Below are 16861 nucleotides of genomic sequence, written 5' to 3'. Positions count from 1 at the left end.
GTTATTTTAACTGCGATCACCAAATATGTAAGTAAGGAAAGCTAAAGATGGAGAATACCAATCGTTTGACTTTTTCTGCACCTCTACTCAGACGATTCTACCCGCAGAAATCTTCTTCTTTCTCCACAAAACACTGTTGAGAGTTCCTTCTGCTAGTGGTGAGTAAATCCCAACGGAGATCCGACCGAGCCGGATCTGACTTGGGATCGTTTCTGCTAATGATTAAAATCCCTTGTGCTACAAGTGCCCGAGAACAGATGCGGATCACAAGAAACCAAATTTGGGAATGAAATTATCATGATTAAATCAAATTATCATCATTATTAGAATCAAACCTGGCTCAAACTGACTAGGGATTGAGTCCATGAGTCCTATCCGGATCTGATCTCCCAACACTACTTTTCAGTCGGTTTTATTGGCAGGTGAAACTGCCTGCATCAGAAAGAATAAACAAACCATTAGTGTTACGTGCAGCGTCGTAAGGAAGCCGATTACGATGATTTCATTAGAGAAGTCGTCGAAAAGAATGGCCAAACGAAGAGTTAATTGTTTTTCGTGTGATCAATCATGTTCGGTTTCGAATGTGATAAATCTGAACGCAAAATTTAACAACAATCCTCATCGTACGGTAGCTGATGCTGTGCTTGATTTTGCGAACATTGAGGTAAAAGTGCTCAAATAAGTGAATTTAAAAGTCTTTTACAAAACTCACACAATCATTTCTTTGCCCACAGGTTAATGCGCAGATTTTAGGGGCAGATGAAGTTGTCTGCATAAACGTTTGCTACCGGCGGCTGGTAGAAGGTTTAGAGTTTCAAGATTTGATAAGGCACGTACTTAAAAGTATGTTCGCCCGACTCGAAAAGGCTTGTTCCGATAGCCAGGAATCACAAGATGCTTTCGAAGACACGACAGATCAAACCGCATACGTGAAGGTGGGAGATGTTATGGATTGCGAAAACAGTAACGCCGAGGAGATTCTAGAACAAATCGATTGCTTTGATGAACAAGAAGTATCGACTGAACCAGGTGGATTGAATCAAGACGTTCCGGAAGAAGAAGATGGTAGGCCTTTCGTCCAACCAGCTCCAAAGTACATTTCCACACACATGCAGTTCGAAAACTTCGAGTACTTTGAGCTAAACGGTCACAGATGTTGCGGTTGTAGCTTCGTTGCCGAAACGATGAGGGAACTGGCCCAACATGCCAACGATTTTCATTCCTCTCAGTATGGATTATCAGCCGATCGTACATATGTTTGTTCGATTTGTAGGTCAGCCTTCGATTCCGCAGAAACACTAGATTTACACAAGCAAAACCAGTCAAGAGAAATTTTCGTCTGTAAATGCTGTACATTAGCCTTTAGTACAAAACAGCGCTTGATGAGGCACATGATGCAGTATTCGTTTGAAGAAAATGATGAAACGGTACTGATCCAAGAGCGCAGGTCTCCCGCGGATCAGCAACACGAGAGCTTATTGGACGAAGTACTGTATGCTGAAGATACTTTAAAAAGTGACGAAATCTCCGAGAAAGCGCTATTGCTTGAGGATCAATACGTAACGCACGTAGAAGATTACGACGACTATCGAATCCTGCATACCGAGGCGGAGCGGTGTTGCAGCTGTGGCAAGTTTTTCGCAAACTACGATGAAATGCTCGCCCATGCCCTAGCATCGCACGAACACGGGAATATTTCTAGCGATAGGAGTTGTCTTGCTTGCGGTGAGACATTTCATTCGAAGAGAAACTTAAAGCATCACAATGCTACCAATAGTAGTTTCAAGAAAATCTTCCATTGCAAACTTTGCAACGTTTCGTACGTACGGATCCATCTGCTCGCGCGCCATATTCTAACCTCGTTGAAGCATCGTTCAAATGGAACCGGTAATATACTGGAGAAACGTCACGACGAGCAGCTTGCGGCCATTCTTCGTCAAAAGTCCTACGACGCCAGCAAATTCTCCGGTTTCGGGTGTTGCTTCGTTCGCTGCGGCGCAACATTCGACGACGAAAAGCAGCTTCAGAGCCACGTGGAAGAAATGCACGCCGTCCGTAGACGGATACACGCCAGCGAGCGTACCTCCAACCAGCACGTGTGCGATGTATGCCAGCTGAGCTTTTCGAAGGAGCAAAACCTTCAGCGGCACCGTTACAGCTGGCAGATGCGAAAGGTCAACATTTGCAGCTACTGTGGAAAGGGTTTCCCGAATCAGAGTGTCCTGTGGGAGCACGAACAGGTGGAGCACACCGACATGAGCCCCCAGTTCGAGTGTGAACACTGCGGGAAACGGTTCAAGAAAAAGTCGCTAATCAAACTCCATCTCGTGACGCACCAGGAAGTGCGGAGATATGGCTGTGACCAGTGCGGCTCGCGGTTCCACTTCGGGCACCAGCTGAAGAAGCACCAAAACTCGGTCCATGCAACCGAATTGCCGTACGAGTGCAAGTACTGCGAACATAAGATGCCCAGCAAGCAACGGTACGATCAGCACATGCGGAAGCACACCGGAGAGCGTCCCTTCGAGTGTCGGCACCAGTGTGGCAGGACCTTTTCCCACACAACCGACCGGCGCCGCCACGAGATGTCGGCCCATACCGGGGAAAAGCCACACAAATGTCAGGCATGCGGGATAGCGTACGTGCGCCGAAGAGAGCTCCAGCTGCACATCCAGAAACATCCGGATCATAATGTTGAAGAAAGTGTGCAGGAAGTTGGAACAACAAACGACGATTTCCTAAACGCAGAATAAGCCTTAACAGAGGGACCTTAGAAGTAAAAAGTGGTTTAATACAAATATAAAGGCGTTTTCATTTTTATGTTTATTTATTAGTACTAAGTCAGCGTTCTGATGTTTTATCTTTTCATACGATCGATCCGCTCTTCTATCTCTAGTGTAGCAAAATTTGCTTTCCTTTAATTCTCCCAGTAAGCTTCTTAAGAATGTATAAAAAATAGGAAACGTTGAAACGAAACGGATGTTCACTTGCGCGTTCCCTAAGACAAACCGTAGTACCATATCATACCACATCGCACTAAATAAATGCACACGCTGTTGTTGTAGTGTCCGCTGCTAGTCTGGATAACGGACCCGTACTGCATTTCGAGATTTTACATGTTGCGGAACTGCTTGTGCAGGTCGTTCAACATGATCACGTCCGGGTTTTCCTGCTCGAAGCGTGTCGGCTCGTGTTCGCGCTCGTCGTCGCCCCATTCGCCAAACTTCTGCTTCATCACGTCCGGCTGTCGGCTTTGCTCTTCCTGCGCTTTCTAGGGTTTCCGGTTCGCGGGATCCGTCGGTGTTCGTGTGTGAGCGCATGTTTGGATGCGGATCATATTTAGAGGGATGTAAGATTTCCGTTGCATAAAATGTGCTTTTTGCAGTTTACATGTTTTCGTTCGTTTTGTACACACGTTAAAACAGTTTAATGGTGAATTTTTGTTTGTTTGACTTTTGATTCAAGAAGGGATACACGTTGCTTTCGATAGGTTTGTTAAGACTTTTGAGTCCTTTTATGCGATCTGATTCTTTGCGTGTACTTTAAACGAATGGTAGTGAATGATACGTGTTTGTGTTTACTACAAAACGCACAGAAGGTATTTTTTTTTATGACGGATCGTTTTAAGAGCCGCAGGAAACCGTGTAAATGAGATTCGGGGAAAAGGGAGGAACAAATCATAAAAAATCGATTTTACTACAATTGTAACTGCCAACAAACCGAACGACGGACAACGATAAGCAATCAGGATCGTGAAGATGGAATGGAGCAAATGGTCGATCGTTTTTACATGGTAGGGGGCAAAGGGCTTACCTTAGAGTCACTTTGTGCGAATTTAGTGAACATATTCGCAAACACCTTCTTCTGCTGATCGTTGTACTCTTTGATCTTATGCTTGCAGATGGTCACCTGGTTCAGTGCAGCCTTATTTTCTGGCTCAATGTCCAGAACCTGCGGGAGAAAGTAGTAGGAAAAATAAAACGATCGATACGCGTCTCGTTTGCTGGTGCCACTTACAGCCGTGAAATCCTGTAGAGCTCGATCTAAATCGCCCAGCGCTAAATTCGACATGCCTCGCCTGTAGAGGGCTTTCACATTTTTGCTGTCCAGATTGAGCGCTTCAACACACTGGGAAGAGGAAGCCACAAAACCGCAAGATATAAATATAACAGTCTGGATGATAAGTCGCCTTCCGTCGCCGGCGCTCTTATCGACACTTACCGCGACCTTCGCTTCATCGTGGTCCTTCATCTTCTGGAGGCACAGAATTTTGTTGAGGTAAATGGCTAGCTTCATAGCTTCCGCTTCCGCCGACTGATCGAACAGGTAGGTCAGCGCACGTTCGTACAATTTAAGGGCCAGTTCGGCCTTCTCCTCCTTCAGGTACTTGGTTCCCTTTTCGCGCAGCAGCTTCGCTTGGGCCAACATTTCCTCCTGCGACATCATCGAACGCTCGACGAGACACTCGAAGTCCTGCAATGTGACCGTATACTCGACGGTTGCGTTCGCCGGTACGCCCAGTGCCGCATTACCCTCGGCTCCGAACGCGTACTGTGGCTTCAGGATCAAGCGGCTCGTTTCTTCCTTGTGGAACTTTTCCAGCGCCAGCTCAATGCCGGACACCACGCCAACCTCCTTTCCCTCGTCGAGGGAAAACTCGACATCGCGCTCTTCGAACACGCGACCCTCGTGACGTCCGACGAGATGGATCTTGACCATACCGCCCGCATTCGGTCGCCGCTTGCCCGTGCCCGACTTCAGTATAAACCGCTGAATCCCGGCATCCGACTTGGGACTGAGATCCTCTCCCTTCCATCCGAGTATTTCCAGCTCAAAATTGAGCGTCGCGTTCGGCGGAATGTTGGGCGGGCTACCGGAGCTTCCGTACGCGTACTGTGGGGCACACTTGAGGATGCACTTTTCGCCCAGCTTCATCGATGCGACGCCCATATCGAACGCTTTGATCACCGAACCCTGGCCAAGTGTGAACTGGAACGGCTCGTTACGGTCCCGGCTCGAGTCGAACTTTTTCCCATCCGCGTCCAGTGTGCCGGTGTAGTGCAGCGAAACGGAGCATCCTTTCGATGGCTTCTCGTCGCCGGTACCCTCCTGCAGGATGCGCTTCTGTACACCTCCATCACCCGACAGGTCGATGTATTCCTCCATTCTGTCGATGAATTTGCAAATATGCCTGCTAGCTCGGCGAAAGTAAAGAAGAAAAAAGATCGTACACGCAACTGCTGACCCGGATTACGACGGATGAGAATTCCGGCTGTCTAGTATTCTATGGAAAATTTACCGATCAAACTCTAACTCCGAGCTCGATTGAATGGAAACGTATTTTTCCTTCCGTTGCGCGTCAAACAAGTTGATTCTAACCGTTCGTCGCTATGGCAATTTACTTAAATACCAATTTTTTGAGACTCTTCTCCAGAGCACGAGATATGCCGCACAGTGCGTTTTGTACAACCACAAGATTCTGACAGATGGAGAGGGGCGGTTCATTGTGCACCCACAACAGGTTCGAGCCTGTTTCGGTGGAAGGAAAGGACCTACACAACCGGTAAAGCCGAATAGCAACTATTCTACACCGCACAAAGATTTGAAGAAATATATAGCAAAGTGTACCTTTAGCTATTTAGGAGCCCTTGGCGAAAGTAAATTCCATAAATTGTGATGAATTGATAAGATGCCGGGTTCAAGATTCAACAGAAAGATCCAGTTCCAGGATGGTTCGGTATAGTTCCCATCTCTAGCTAGCAGTTGACACATTCTGATGGCGTTCGTAAAAATGCTCGAATATTCTGGAATACTGAATTTTGAATTACACCACATGTTATTACCATTTTCGTAGATTTTCGACTTTTGTAGTTTAGCATGGATTTTTAAACCATTGTCAGCGAGGTACATAAATGTTAAGAAACATTGTAGTATCAGTTTTCAGTTTATTATTCATTCAATCAGCCGGTTACGGTTCATTCGAAACTGTTGCAGTAAAAAATGCAACCGTTTTGCATTCGACGAGAAGAAATGATTCGCTGGGAAAGCTGTACGATGGGCGGGTGGGTAATTCTGATAATCATGCTTATAAATTAAACCACCATGCGCTGAGGAAAAATCAACCGTAAACAAATAGAAAAACGAAACGATTACCAGGCCGGCGTAACATAAATTAATCGGTTGACATCTTTTCCGACGACGTGGCTTGGTCGTCCGTTTTCTGCTCCTCTCCTCCGGCTTGGGATTCCGTTTCAACTGGAATTTCCAGTATTTTTGGCCCATACACAAGTACGTATGCGCAGTGCCAATCGCCTCCGCCGGACAGTTTGAGTATTGATTCCGTGTCCACCGGTGACACGTGATCGTCATCGAACTTGATCCACTGATCGTCCTTCTGGCGAACCCAACTGACGTAGTGCCCCGACGAGCTGGAACGTCCCTGGTGCGTCAGAACCGCTTGCAGCGTGTAGTATCCGCTGTTATTGCTTCCCAGATCTACGAAACAAAACCAAATGCGCGTTAGAAGACCTTCAAACAAGACCGTAAAAATCCATAACCGTTACTTACCGTCTTCAAAGCAGTAAGGTTGTGCGACAGTCTTCGGTTTCTCCTTTTCCAGCTCGGCCTTCGATTTGTTCTTGCCCTTCAGCGTGCGCTCCACTTCCGCATTTTGGACATCGTTAAACTTGGTCCGCATCGGGGTCAGCTTTTCCTGCAGCTCCGGAGTGCACAGCTCGAACGCATCGAAATCGATGGGGAATTTAATATCCTTCAGCACCTTCGCATTGATTCCTTCCTTGCCCTTGTATTGGAAGCGTACGAACTGCACGGTCAGGTAAGCTGGCAAACGACTAATTAAAGACTGAAAGAAAAATAATTTGCTTTTAGATTAGCTTTATAAAACAGAAACGTGAACATGTGACGTAGACCCACTTTTTAGTAAGCAATAAAAGACAGCTTTCCGTACGTTTCTTACGATCAATCAGGATATATTTTGTTCGTTTTCTTCAAAAAATCTCTCATTATTCCAGCGTCGTTTGGAAATTGCGTGCCCCACTAACAGGATTAGCTTCAGGATGCCGCCCGCCTTCTTCGAATATCCCTAATTTAAATACAACCAGACACATATAGTACAAACACAAAACACGTGTAGCCAGCCGGCCGACGAGTGTCCCCCCGCTTGGAAATAAGGAAAATCTCGTTTCTTTCCCAATCGCTCCCCCGGAACCAATTCAAGCGATCCTCGCGACACTTACGATGAGGTGGCGTTTACCTGATAGTATTTATTGTTACACGTAAATTGCAATGCTTTCATCAGTTTTCTCACAAAATGTGCATAATGGGGCATCATATCGTTCCTTACCCTGCCAGTTTTTTTTTTTGTTTGCTTTGCCTGTGTGTCCCACGTTAATGATCACATTCATTCATTCTAAATTTTATATCACGAGCTACTCCTGGCCACTCCTAAATAGTATGCTTGCCATCATCAGTGATTCATTCATGCTGTTGTATGCTCACAATGTACACTAGAGAAGTTCTTATAATAAAAAAACGGTGAAGGGTTACGGACTAACGTTTGTCTGGCTACGATAGAAATAATGCAGAAGGTTCCGTACGTGGACCACATATAGACATCGTTTTGAGTGTTTGCTTGCCTTTTGGTTGAAAATGTAAGAAAAATGTTTCAAAATGAAGCAAACAACTAGGAAACATCGATTATTCATTCACGCACGCTTTTATTTCCGAAAAGTGCCTGACTTTCCACACATTTCTCCTCTTGATGCACCTAATTCAATCACACATGTATTTCTCTTCCCTTCTCCAAACCTCTCTCTCTCCCTCCTCCCACCCGTTCCCTTTGTGAACGATCGATTACTGTTGTAATATGTTCACAATGAAGTTCCCTCTCTGGACATCTAAAATTGTTAGTAAATGTAGGGGGGCATAAAAAATACGAAAAGTAATTTTAAAAGAAAATAAAAAAATAATATCGAAAAGTAAATTTTTCCAACTTCTAACCGAGGCGTGCTTTTCAGCTAAACGCGGATAGCCTGGGCCGGGGTGTTGGTCGATCTAACTGAAAATTTTTCCAAAAGAAAAACATCTTGCCCTATTTACACCCTTTGCTCACCCCTTTCCCCCACTGCTGCTCGCAAGTCTTCCAGGGGATGATTGAGGAATCTGTACACTTCAAAACGTGCTTGTTGCTCCAACTGCGCGCCCCGGAAGACACCAGTGTGTGTGTTTTGTTTAAGTTTCTCCAGTAGTTAAGAGATCGCTTCGCGTGTCTGCACATGTTTCCTGATGCAGTACTACCTGAAGGAGGTATTGACAACTGATGGCTTTTGTTTTGTGGGACAGATTATATGTACAATATATTCGGGATTACTACAAGCTTTCTTACAGGCTACGAAAACTGAACTCTGCTCTTTCTCTGCACACGGCGGTTCGATACCTTGAGAATGGATGACTGTGTTGTTCAAATCAAATTGAACTTAAAATTCCATTCGAAAACCGAGAAGTCCTATCCTTAAATATATTTTGTTGAAAAGAGGATACACGCAAAAACCGGATATTTACAGTCGCTACCAGACGCTTCCCGAAGGTGGGGGGCGCGGTCTTAATAGAGTTAAACGATTCCTACTGATCGCGCGCATTGAACAAACAGATTTGTCTCTGTTTTGGTGTACGAAAAGCTATCATTATCATTATCCTTAACAGATTTTGTTTTGCCTTCATGTTTCTCCAACCTTTTCTACACTAGCGCTAATGTGTTTCTCTTCAATTGCATTTTCCTCCATCCCTTTCCACCCACATGCAATCCCCAATGGCAAAATTTAACCCAAACAATCATCAACCTCTGTCTAAATTGTTTCTTCTCCTTGTTTGGCCTCCTGAATGTTCTTCCCAAGTTGATCCTCAACATTGCAGCATTTGAGGGGAGTTTCGCTTTTCGCTTAATCCGTGTAGATGATAAACTGTGATCCATCGTTATCGATCTCCACCGATTCCATCTTGACGTACTGCGGCGTGAGCAGCCCGCCGGGCGACGAATGGTGCTGCGGGGAGGACGTCGGCATCATGTTTTGGTTGCGACTACTGCTGCCGCCACTGCCGCCACTACTGCTGTTGTTTCGCTTCGCCTTGGCGTGAGTTAGAATGTGAGATTTGAGGTTGGTGGATTGCGCGAACTTTTTGTTGCAGCCATCGAACGGGCAGACGTACGGCCGGTCGCCGGTGTGTATTCGGACGTGCGTCCGGAGGTTGAAATCCAGCGAAAACCGCTTACCGCAGCCCTCGAACGTACACTGGAATGGTTTCTCGCCCGTGTGCACCAGCTGGTGGCGCTTCAGTTTCGAGCTCTCGACGAACGACTTGCCACACTCGGCGCACACGTGGACGCGCGGCCCATGGGTGTGCAGGTGTTTGCGCATGGCCGAATTGTCACGGAACATTTTGGTGCAGCCTTTCTGCGGGCAGGCAATGTTGCGATCCGAAACGTCCGAGGACTTTCCGCCGCTGCTTCCACCGTCGCCACCCGACAAACCCCCAACACCGCCACCCTGAGGAGAGAGCATGCTGCCGGACACTACTCCTCCGCCGCTCGACGATGATCCTTTGCCACCGCCTCCACCCTTCTTGTGCGTTGGCCGCGTGAATTCGCTGAGCTGCTTCGGATCGGACAGATCGATGCCGGGTATGCTGTCGCAGTCTTGTATGATTTTCTTCCCCGACATGTACTCCGTGAAGTCCGGATCCGGCTCCGGGTTGGAACCGTCGTCGTCGTCCGTCCCGGAGGCCCACATCGTGACGCTGAACTCGCCCTCCATCGTTTTGATTTGTACTTGCTTCTGTTCCCAGCGGCGCCGCTTGTGGTTCACGTCCAGCTGCTCCACCGCCGTCAGCCCGTGGTGGTGATGGTTGCCATGGTGATGGTTCTCGTTTGCTCGGATGCGGTTCATTCCGGTGCCGCCACTGCGTGGCTGTTTGAGCGATTTTCGTTTCCTCGAAGGCCCCGGTGTCGTCGTCGACTCGATGTAGATTTCGTTCTCAAGGTTCATGTCGCTGTAGACGCACAGTGCGTCACCGGACGAATCCAGCACCTCTTCGTGCACCGCCTGCCCAATGTCCGGCTCGTGGTGCAGCATCACTTCGTCGTCGTCCGGATGGTGCAGTTGGTGCTCCAGGTGATGCAGCTGATGGTGCTGCATCATCGGGTCCTGAGAGTCTTCCGTTTCACAAGTCACCTCCTCATAGTTTCCGTCTTCTACACCAACTTCGTACTGGTCATAGTCGATGCCGGCACCGAAGCCGTTGCCACCGTCTACCACCTCCACGATGTTCGCATCCGGTACCTCGACCTCCGACATGATATTGTCGTGGTGATGGTGGTGGTGATGCGAGGACATCATCAGCGACCCTTGTTTTTCTCACTGTTTGTTTGTTAACTCAGCAATCCAGCTTCACAAACCGTGTCGAAACCCGGTTACGTCTCGTCCCAAACACAATTGTTTTCTATTTCTCCCGGCTCATTCGACGATGTCGCTTTAAAAAGTCAGAATCCTTGCTCGGCGCACAAACTACCACAACTTTACCGGTTTTGCTGCATGCATCGCACCACTACTATCATAGAAAGGGAAAGCTTTAAACAACGACCAACAACGCTCCGCGAATCCTTTTCATCGAAGCGACAGCTGCTAGTTTTCCTTTGTGAGCCTCTGGCCCGAGGACGGAGGATGCGGCGAGCTTCTCCCTATGTGTGTGTGTGTGTGCGTACTACGTGCGTGTTATGCTGAATCTCTGTACGCGGCTAACCTCTTATCTTTGGGTCCTTCCGAAATGTGAATATCCTTTTCTCCGACCAACGACTGTTATTTTCACTGGCCTGTCTTATTGTGTTGGAACAATTGTATTGTTTTTATTCCACCAAGGGGACGGTGTTGCATTGCACACTGCTTATTAGGACGATAATGTTTTAACCACTTTCGGTGCTGCTTACTTTACGCAGCCTGTCTGATTTGACGCAGAGACAACTAGCTTCCCTTTCTTTTGAGTAAACTAGCCGGAAAGCACGAGGATGCTTTCAACGCATCGGAAAAGAAGCGGCGTACAGCGGGATGTTTTGCTGCGGCGCTATTCACTGCACGGATCGTCGAGAACTTTAACTGCGTCGCATCATACTGACGAAACATAGATGCACTTCGTTTGGTCTTTGGCGCTTCCCTTTCATTACATTGCTATCGTAAATTGCGAGTAGCACCACTCTAAGCAACACACACCAAGCGCATCAAGCAGCGCACACTACCACCGATGACTCTCTTTTCGATCCGTTCCGCATCGGGTATTATCAGATCAGGTTTTTCGGCTAAAATACCCAGCCATGGCCAGAGTTTACAGTGCCTCTAGCTGTGACTTTGCTTTTTGCGCTCATTTGGTTAACTTTCGATGTATCTTGATAATGTGTACACGATATGATCACAAAAATCGTATGTTCTCAAAATAAAGATGGCTGCCACCGAACCGTTCAACGTCAGTCCTGGAACCAGGTCGAGTCATATAGAATAAATTTACTCAGCACAAAAAAAGAAAAAAAAAAGCAGAAAGTTGCTTGCTGTTTTGTGAGCCTCACAAAAGTTCGATTTGTGACTCGCAAAAATGACTTTACGAGTCTCGAGCGAGCTGTCCGTATTTACGTGTGAAACGGTAATCGGACATGGGGGATGCTAGGATAGCGGTCAACGAACCGGTAATGCATGTATAGCGCGTGATTTACCAACGAATGCTGGGAAATCAGTGTTTTCAATCAGATTGAGCTTGAATATACGTTCAAAACTATTTAAATAACTTATTCATACTAGTTGTGTATTGAACATAAGTAAATTAGATTTTAATTTCTACTTATAACCGCCTCGAATCGCCGATTGATACCGAATTCCAACAAGCGAATCGAGCGTTTATGCAGAACAAGCATGATTGTACAAATTTAAAATAGACATTATTAAACTGTACTTACCGTCTTGGAATACACAGCATCACGGCCGAGCGATGGGGACATCTTCGTCAATTGTTCCTTGAGTCTCTATTATGAAAAAAAGAAAAAAGTAGACGACAAAAGGTTAATGATGTTGACTGTTCAATAGCAAGGGAAACTTTTAGTTGCTTACCAAACGCAATCCGGAGTGCATATATTTCACTTCAGTTGAGATGAAACAGCTCAATTGGAGAAAATTTTCCTTCGATTTGCTAACTGGTTCATCATCGGCCTCGGTGCATTTCATATCAACATCGAACGTTCCCCCGAACCATTGATCGATGAAGGAACTGAAATTACGCATGATATGAACAACTCAAACAATACGACCCACAGACACCCATTTACCTGTGTTTTGCAGTGAGCTCAGCCGATCGTTTTTGAGCCGGTAATTTCTGCTGCAACATTTTCAGCAGCTCCGACCAGCATTCGTTGGCATCCTGTTGGCGATAGGAACCACTCTCACCTGTTTGGGCAAAGTTGGGGAACGCAATGTGCAACCGTTGTAAAAAGAGAACCGGCGTAATCGTATCACTTCGCTCCATGTCCTCAAAGAGATTCTTCATGGACATCGTAATAGCCTGAGGGGAGGCAAGACCCGCCAATCCAGACGCACTGCTGGAGTCCTCTCGATACTCCTTCAGCGCTGCACGCAGCTCACGAACCGATCGTAAACACTGGAGCGTAGCATTCATGTAACACGTATTACCCAAGTTTACTAAACCAGCCGGAAGTTCGAGCTGAGGAAATACAATAGTAGTGATCCATTAGGGAGTCACAACACCGTGCAATTGGCATGGCTCTATACTCACAGCTGTCGCTAGCTCGCTCTCGTTCATGTCTTCGATAAATTTTGGCTTTTCTACCGGCTCTTGGGGAACTTCTTCTTTCGTACCGAGCAGCAAGAGAGTAGCCCCCTAGAAAACATACAGAAAACAATTACCAAACCGTGCAACCGAACGGACCAATGTACATGGTCTAGATTGCATACGTTCTTGATCGGCATGTTCCATTCCTCATCCTTCAGGCTGATTCCTTTACACAGCACTTTCTGTCGCTCCGGTTGGACGCCGGTCAGGGCAAAAAGTTGGGCTTTGAACAGCAAAGGTTCTTCGTCAGTGTTGACCTCAATGTTTTTGAAATTTTCCTTTCCCCATTTAACGTTCACTGCAAAACAAAGACAAAGACGGATCAAAACATGCTTAATCATTGCTGTTTTTCTATACTCGCGGTATCCGGAAAGTGTGTTAATGGAACGCTGGACAGACGAACGAAAGGCTTAGAACTATCTGCTAGAAATACTGATTAACTTTCTGATATTTTGCATAAAACTGTTTGATTTTGATGAATCTCACTGCGAATGCAAGTTTACATTCTCCCTAACCTCAATTGCTTGAACCGTCACCGTACATGAAATGCGCGAAATAAGCCACTTTTATCAATTAACTACTGCACATTAACAACTCACCAGTAAACGAAGGCATTCTAAAAACTTGGTATCCTTTTAAATCGTCCGAAAAAGCCGAAGATTGTCTTCAATTGATAGAAATTTGCAAACAAATCTGCTGTGACTCGACGACAACTACAAATACAAATTTATGATTTTCGCTGACACACAGTTGTCAAAAATTTCTTTTATTTTTTTGCTTAGTTGATCAAGGTAAGTTCATCCATGGTGGTCGATTCAGCATATCCATAAGCAAGATATAATATATTATAAAGATGTCTCCAATCCCTATTTGTTATTGGAAAAAATAGTGTAATAATTATACTAATAATACGGCTGTCTCATGGAGCGCAAGAATAGCTAATAAAATAATAACATGGCCATTTCGGTACTGTTGTTTAGAGTAGCTCATTGTAGTAACCTTTATAGCAAACAAGAATGTCATTTAGATGTAAACAATAAATGCAAATAACAAAAGCAACAAACACGTTCTGGTACAGTGTGTAAATGTAAATCTAAAGATTCTTTACTAAAACTATAAGCTTCAATCACTAAACGGTGAGAGAAAGCAGCGCACAGCCATGTTAGTGAAACAGTGTCGGATATGTTTGGGGCCTGACAACGATGACTTGATTTCCGTGCTATTGGTGCAGGAACAAGTGACGATAGCGGACATGATTGTAGCCATCACCGGGATTGCAGTGACCAGCGACCGCCGTTTGCCACAAAACATTTGCCTCATTTGTTTAGAACGGTTGAAAATAGCTTATCAATTACGGCAGCAGTGCATCGAGGCGGATCTTTGCCTGCGTGCGGAATTGTCGTACGTATGCCGTGTGTAATCTGTTCAACGAATGTTTATTAATGGATTAATTTTGTATTTCAGTACTTCGAGTGAGGAATTGTACATAGAAAAACTTGAAGAAGAAACTACACTCGCAGCCAATTCACCTGATGAAGTAAAACCACACGAGAAGAGCACCATCGTTGAAATTTTAGACGCGTCTGAAGAACACGGGGAGTCATTTAAATGTCAACAAACTGACGAAGAAATTATATCCGTGGAACACAACGTTGCGTCGGAACAGCATGTTTGGCAGGAAAACGTCCATTATCAGTCGGTAGAGGCGGAATGTTTTCCGTGCTGTGGATGCACCTTGAGCTTCGGTTCAGAGCACGAACTAAAGGTACATTCGGTGAGGTCACACCGAGGCTCTAAGCGGTCCAAATTTCATCCCCTACAGTGCGTGTCTTGTTATGAAAAATTTCACAGTCGAAAAAGGTTGCAAATCCATCTCACGAAAGCAGCAAGAAAAAGGACAACAATGATGTTCCAATGTATTTCCTGTAAAGCCCTGCTACCGGAGCGGAATAGCATTCACGAGCATCTAGAGCAGCACGAATGGAACTCCCTATCTGAAGAAAGTAACATACTGTTGCGTGATAGTGACTTGCACGAAATCCGAGAAGAGGAAGACGAAACGGAAATGAGTGATAATCCAGCTTGCACATTGGAAGAAATTAAGATTCAAATACAAAGCGATTCTCAAGACGATCAAGGGAACAGTGATAATTCAAGAAGCGAATCGGTTGGTGATGGGAATGTAACACTGGATGAAGAATATGACATTGAAATAAGGATTGAAGAAGAATCGGAGATGGCAGAAGATGAGCTGGATAACGTTGGGCTTGAAGAGGAACATCATGTTGGAAATTGGGAAGAAACATCACAATTCGAAGAGGATGGACAACAGCAAAGTTCCACTGAGAATGCAGCTAAAATGAGGCTAGAAAGAATCATGTGCAACATTCCAGACGACACTATGCGCATAGCAGTGCAAGAAGAGTGTTACTCAATCGTAGAACTGGTGCACCGTCGTTGCTGCTGTTGTACAGAGTTTTTCAAAACGACGGATAAGCTGGAGAAACACCTGGCGAGGGTACGACAACCAGTGGAGAGTGCTGATGCACCGAAGTACGTATGCGAATACTGCGGAATGCACTTCAAGTACTCTGTCCTGTACGTGGCACATAAACGAATCCGAGAGCAGCAACAGTTCTACATGTGCCGACTTTGCAATCGATTGATGCCCTCGGAGTCGCGCATGAAATCACACATGTTGCACACGGCGGAGCATGCCATGTTTTTTAAGCTTTTCAGAGAGAACGTTACCGATCGGTACGAGTCGGTGCAGCTGCCGGGTGAAAGATGCTGCTGTTGTTGGGCGTATTTTGACAGTCACAAGGAAATGGTGGACCATTTCGTTTCGAATCACGCAGCGGAAGCGGGAGAAAAGGGTAAGCTGAAGTCGAAGGGATCGTTCTCGTGTGGGATTTGTCGCCGACGGTACACTAAGCTGTTGTACCTGGAGCGCCATACGAGACTAGCAACGAATGTGCTGCAGTACTTTTGTAAGTTGTGCTCGTTTCAAACGCGAAGCCAGCGGCGCATAGAGCTCCACCTTTACTGCGGGATTCATCGCGGTGAAATGCCCCCCATCGCGCTGAAACCACTGGAAAACAATTTTAATGCCAGCGAAAGGTTACGGTATTGCTGCTTCGATAAGTGCAAGCAGCATTTTACCGATGTGGAAGCCCTTTATCAGCACGCCCGCGAGACGCATACGATCCAATTGACAGCGAACGCGCGTCACACGGAGGGCATGCTGGAAATGATTGAGGGTGAATTCTTGGAGTGTGACGTGTGTGGTCTGTTGTTTAAAAACGTAACCGCCCTGAAGCATCACCAAGCGCTGCGGTCTGGCCAGCAGTGTATCTGTTCGATTTGTGGCGTCAGGATGCGCTCCCGGGCCATCCTCTTGGCACACGAACGAACGCACACCGGCGAACGACCGTATACGTGCGATGTCTGTGACAAAACGTTCACCTCTACCTCGACGCTTTACTCCCATATGAAGTGCCACGTTCCGCGTCAGTACGAATGCGAAACGTGCAAGGAAATGTTTGCGCGGCTGGAAAACCTTAAACGCCACATACGGTTGCGTCACGGTGAGGCGACCCACCAGTGTGGAGTGTGCCCGAAAAAATTTAAGACGCCCGAATCTTTGGGAGCACACATGCGATCGCACACCGGAGATAAACCGTACAAATGCCGCACGGAATCGTGCGGAAAACGGTACGCGAACATTGGCGATCGCAGAAGGCACGAAATGTCCGTCCATACGCTTGAACGGCCGCACAAGTGTTCACACTGCAATTCGGCGTTTATACGAAAACGCCAACTGATCATGCACGAGAAACGGCACACGGGCGAAAAATCGTTCGTCTGCCAGCTGTGCGGGAAAGGTTTCTATGAAAAACAATTTCTCAGCAAACATACCTGCAAACTAGCAGTTCTGACGGAAACAAAGAGTGTCTAATAC

General features: G+C 46.2%; 4 protein-coding genes across 5 annotated transcripts; 1 reads left to right on the top strand and 3 right to left on the bottom strand.

Annotated features, from left to right (window-relative positions):
* The first annotated feature begins 485 nt into the window (after nt 1–485).
* Nucleotides 486–16861, top strand: LOC131267500 (zinc finger protein Xfin-like). The gene is made up of 4 exons (XM_058270393.1): nt 486–664; nt 735–2744; nt 14021–14301; nt 14365–16861. The coding sequence occupies exons 1-4, from the start codon at nt 497–499 to the stop codon at nt 16856–16858; spliced, it is 4953 nt and encodes a 1650-aa protein (XP_058126376.1). The 5' UTR covers nt 486–496; the 3' UTR covers nt 16859–16861.
* Nucleotides 2928–5459, bottom strand: LOC131266858 (FK506-binding protein 59). Of its 2 annotated transcripts, none has more exons than XM_058269524.1 (5): nt 5300–5459; nt 4222–5198; nt 4018–4128; nt 3814–3951; nt 2928–3271 (listed from the first exon to the last, which is right to left on the bottom strand). In XM_058269524.1, the coding sequence occupies exons 2-5, from the start codon at nt 5164–5166 to the stop codon at nt 3113–3115; spliced, it is 1353 nt and encodes a 450-aa protein (XP_058125507.1). In that variant the 5' UTR covers nt 5167–5198; nt 5300–5459; the 3' UTR covers nt 2928–3112. The 2 variants fall into 2 exon arrangements, with proteins under 2 accessions (XP_058125507.1, XP_058125508.1); XM_058269525.1 differs by having other exon boundaries at nt 4222–5194.
* Nucleotides 5932–13617, bottom strand: LOC131266854 (ubiquitin carboxyl-terminal hydrolase 14). Its single transcript, XM_058269519.1, has 8 exons — nt 13500–13617; nt 13023–13198; nt 12844–12948; nt 12380–12771; nt 12165–12321; nt 12014–12079; nt 6568–6862; nt 5932–6495 (listed from the first exon to the last, which is right to left on the bottom strand). The coding sequence occupies exons 1-8, from the start codon at nt 13513–13515 to the stop codon at nt 6173–6175; spliced, it is 1530 nt and encodes a 509-aa protein (XP_058125502.1). The 5' UTR covers nt 13516–13617; the 3' UTR covers nt 5932–6172.
* LOC131266857 (transcriptional repressor protein YY1-like) lies at nt 7847–11483 on the bottom strand. The gene has a single exon (XM_058269522.1). The coding sequence runs from the start codon at nt 10410–10412 to the stop codon at nt 8958–8960; it is 1455 nt and encodes a 484-aa protein (XP_058125505.1). The 5' UTR covers nt 10413–11483; the 3' UTR covers nt 7847–8957.

Source organism: Anopheles coustani, chromosome 2 (assembly GCF_943734705.1).
Source record: "Anopheles coustani chromosome 2, idAnoCousDA_361_x.2, whole genome shotgun sequence".
Lineage (NCBI taxonomy): Eukaryota > Metazoa > Arthropoda > Insecta > Diptera > Culicidae > Anopheles > Anopheles coustani.
The sequence above is the reverse complement of the archived record's forward strand: the minus strand, read 5'-3'. Positions and strand labels throughout refer to the sequence as shown.

What these genes read in the sequence shown, in the direction of transcription:
- LOC131267500 (XM_058270393.1), top strand. Translation starts at nt 497, where the DNA reads ATGATTTCATTAGAGAAGTCGTCGAAAAGAATGGCCAAACGAAGAGTT. An exon ending in TTGATTTTGCGAACATTGAG is followed by an intron (nt 665 to 734) that starts GTAAAAGTGCTC and finishes CTTTGCCCACAG; the next exon opens with GTTAATGCGCAGATTTTAGG. An exon ending in TGCCTGCGTGCGGAATTGTC is followed by an intron (nt 14,302 to 14,364) that starts GTACGTATGCCG and finishes TTTGTATTTCAG; the next exon opens with TACTTCGAGTGAGGAATTGT.
- LOC131266857 (XM_058269522.1), bottom strand. Translation starts at nt 10,412, where the DNA reads ATGATGTCCTCGCATCACCACCACCATCACCACGACAATATCATGTCG.
- LOC131266858 (XM_058269524.1), bottom strand. Translation starts at nt 5,166, where the DNA reads ATGGAGGAATACATCGACCTGTCGGGTGATGGAGGTGTACAGAAGCGC. An exon ending in CTCTACAGGATTTCACGGCT is followed by an intron (nt 3,952 to 4,017) that starts GTAAGTGGCACC and finishes TTTCTCCCGCAG; the next exon opens with GTTCTGGACATTGAGCCAGA. An exon ending in TCGCACAAAGTGACTCTAAG is followed by an intron (nt 3,272 to 3,813) that starts GTAAGCCCTTTG and finishes CGGAAACCCTAG; the next exon opens with AAAGCGCAGGAAGAGCAAAG.
- LOC131266854 (XM_058269519.1), bottom strand. An exon ending in TGCACTCCGGATTGCGTTTG is followed by an intron (nt 12,080 to 12,164) that starts GTAAGCAACTAA and finishes TTTTCATAATAG; the next exon opens with AGACTCAAGGAACAATTGAC. An exon ending in ATGCTGTGTATTCCAAGACG is followed by an intron (nt 6,863 to 12,013) that starts GTAAGTACAGTT and finishes TTTTTCTTTCAG; the next exon opens with TCTTTAATTAGTCGTTTGCC.